This window comes from Branchiostoma belcheri, unplaced genomic scaffold (genome assembly GCF_001625305.1).
Source record: "Branchiostoma belcheri isolate BF01 breed outbred unplaced genomic scaffold, Haploidv18h27 scaffold57, whole genome shotgun sequence".
NCBI lineage: Eukaryota > Metazoa > Chordata > Leptocardii > Amphioxiformes > Branchiostomatidae > Branchiostoma > Branchiostoma belcheri.
Genome location: NW_017804209.1, coordinates 2019981 through 2022292, shown reverse-complemented (window position 1 = coordinate 2022292; position 2312 = coordinate 2019981). Strand labels below are relative to the sequence as shown.

The 2312-nt window shown below is 47.2% G+C and overlaps 1 protein-coding gene across 1 annotated transcript in view; it reads left to right on the top strand.

The window, feature by feature from the left end:
* The window catches only part of LOC109481667 (WAG22 antigen-like), a 9743-nt gene extending 8714 nt beyond the window's left edge, over nucleotides 1-1029 (top strand). Inside the window, 2 exon segments of the mRNA XM_019784243.1 lie at nucleotides 376-500; nucleotides 502-1029. Coding sequence (XP_019639802.1) covers nucleotides 376-500; nucleotides 502-1029 — 653 coding nt within the window.
* Nucleotides 1030-2312: the final 1283 nt, after the last annotated feature.

Here is a 2312-nt window from a genome sequence, read left to right as displayed (position 1 = left end):
AGACAGACAGACAGACAGACAGACACGGACACACAGAGACTGACAGGGAGACAGAGAGAGACAGAGAGAAAGAGACAGAGAGACAGAGAGAAAGAGATTAGTTCTAATGTTTGCGATTTTGATAACGTTATCGCCTTATTGTTGGTGACGGTCGGTGATCTGCCAGCTGATTGGTCCCCGCTACTCTGCCAGCCATCTTATTGGTCCCCGCTACTCTGCCATCCATCTGATTGGTCCCCGCTATTCTGCCAGCCATCTGATTGGTCCCCGCTACTCTGTCAGCCATCTGATTGGTCCCCGCTACTCTGTGAAATTGAAGAAGCCAAAAATTGCACACTTTCCGTGAGTCTGAAATCTCACCTTTGTTTTTCACAGGAGAGGTGCTGAAGATTCTGATTGGGCAGGAAACCATGACCAAAGGCGGCCTTTCTTCCGGGGGAGGCGGCGGGACGTTCGTGGCGAGGTTTAACAACACCCCCCTCATCATCGCGGGAGGGGGAGGGGGGGATGCAGTGGTTGCACCGGCAGTATGCTTCGTGCGACGGGACGACGCTAACGTCCGGCCAGAGGAGTTATTTAGGCGTGAAAGGCCGGGTGGGGAATGTAAGTGACGAGGTGAACGCGGGAGGGTCTGAGGGGCACGGGGCGACAGACGGGAAGGGGAACGTAGGCGGGGGCGGAGGCGGCTTCTACACTAACGGCGGCAGCGGGCGGCAGTTTGGGTCCGGGTCTTGGAGAAACGGCGGGGAGGGGGGGTACGCGTTTGTGAACGGGGGTAAGGGAGGGAGGGGCGGGATAGGTTATAATACTGACGGGCCAGAGGGGGGGTTTGGTGGCGGAGGGGGGGCCTTCGCGCCAGGTAAGGGGTCAGGAGGAGGAGGGGGGTACTCCGGAGGGGGGAGGGGACAATCAGGACTCTGCGAATGCGGAGGAGGAGGAGGCTCCTTCAATAATGGCACGGAAAAAAGTGGCCGGAATGGAAAAAACGACGGGCCTGGTTACGCAGTGATCGTGAGGCTGTTTGACTGATAACCGGGTACAATGGTACCCCCCCACACACACACACACACACCTACATGTGTACATGCTGTTTCACATTTAAACATTCACTGTTTTAGGCTGGGTGTCAATTTATTGCTGCCTACGTACCTCTGCCTCATTTAAATGTACTTGGATATACAATGTCACAAGAACATGACATTGCCAACTCACTACTAGTATTCATTCAGTTATTTATTTGCAACTCACAAAGTAGCCATACGGTAAACTTCATTATGTTTACCGAAGGAAAATAGATTGGTTTTTCTCAGTTTCTTTGTCTTTTTTTTCCGTTCCAAGTTTCAAGATGAATTACAATTCATCTACTACAGAACAGGTAGTCGTATTGGCAAGTCATGTGGTATTATTGTATGCCTCGTTCTTGTATGGATGTTGACGTTTTGACTGTACTACATTGCAATCTTTTATTTATTTATTTATTTATTCGTTCGGCTGTAAAAAGACAAATTGTACAGCCAGGGCAGCCCAACTAGCCAGACGGCTATTATTAAGGGCTTGCCCTGCTGACAAGACAAACATTGACACGCACGATACAACAATACAATACATTAACGTGGAGAGGTCAGGGTCATACACCTAAGGCTTATAGGGGTCGCCTAGAGAGTCCCATAGCTTCCTTTTGAAGGAGGCAATAGTGGTGGCAGTGCGAGAGTCAGTGGAAAGAGTGTTCCAGATAAAGATTTACACCTTTTAGTATTTGAACAAATATACATATATATATTCATATAAGGAAAACATATTCATATAAGAAAAATACAGTTTACTTCAATTGATAATGAATCTATACTCATGCATTATATGTACATGTAAGAGAGCTTGCACGTACATAGAGTACAACTAACAAGTGCTGAGAGCAGACAGACTGCAGTTGTGGGTGTGAATGAGCCTGGATCATTGTACAATATCTTTATCATTTTCTGGCTTCTGAATAAATAACTGAGCAGCGATTCCTGTTGTCGTTTATGGTTAGTTTATTCTTATGTCATATACAGAGAAAGTGCCAAACTATGTCGGGCAAAGGTCACCATTACGAGCACGCGCAGAAGGTCCATTCAGAGTAACCATTGGTAAGAGCATCTAAACCAACTGCAAACAGCCTGTGTCTTGCATATCTTTCTAATTGATTAGAGGGTTCTCATTCGTTTCATATCTTTAAAAAATGACCTTTTAGGCTGGGTATAGCTCTTAAGTAGTGATTTTGTTGCGTTTGGTGGTGCTCAAGGGGTCAGAGGTCATTGCGGCCATCCTATGAT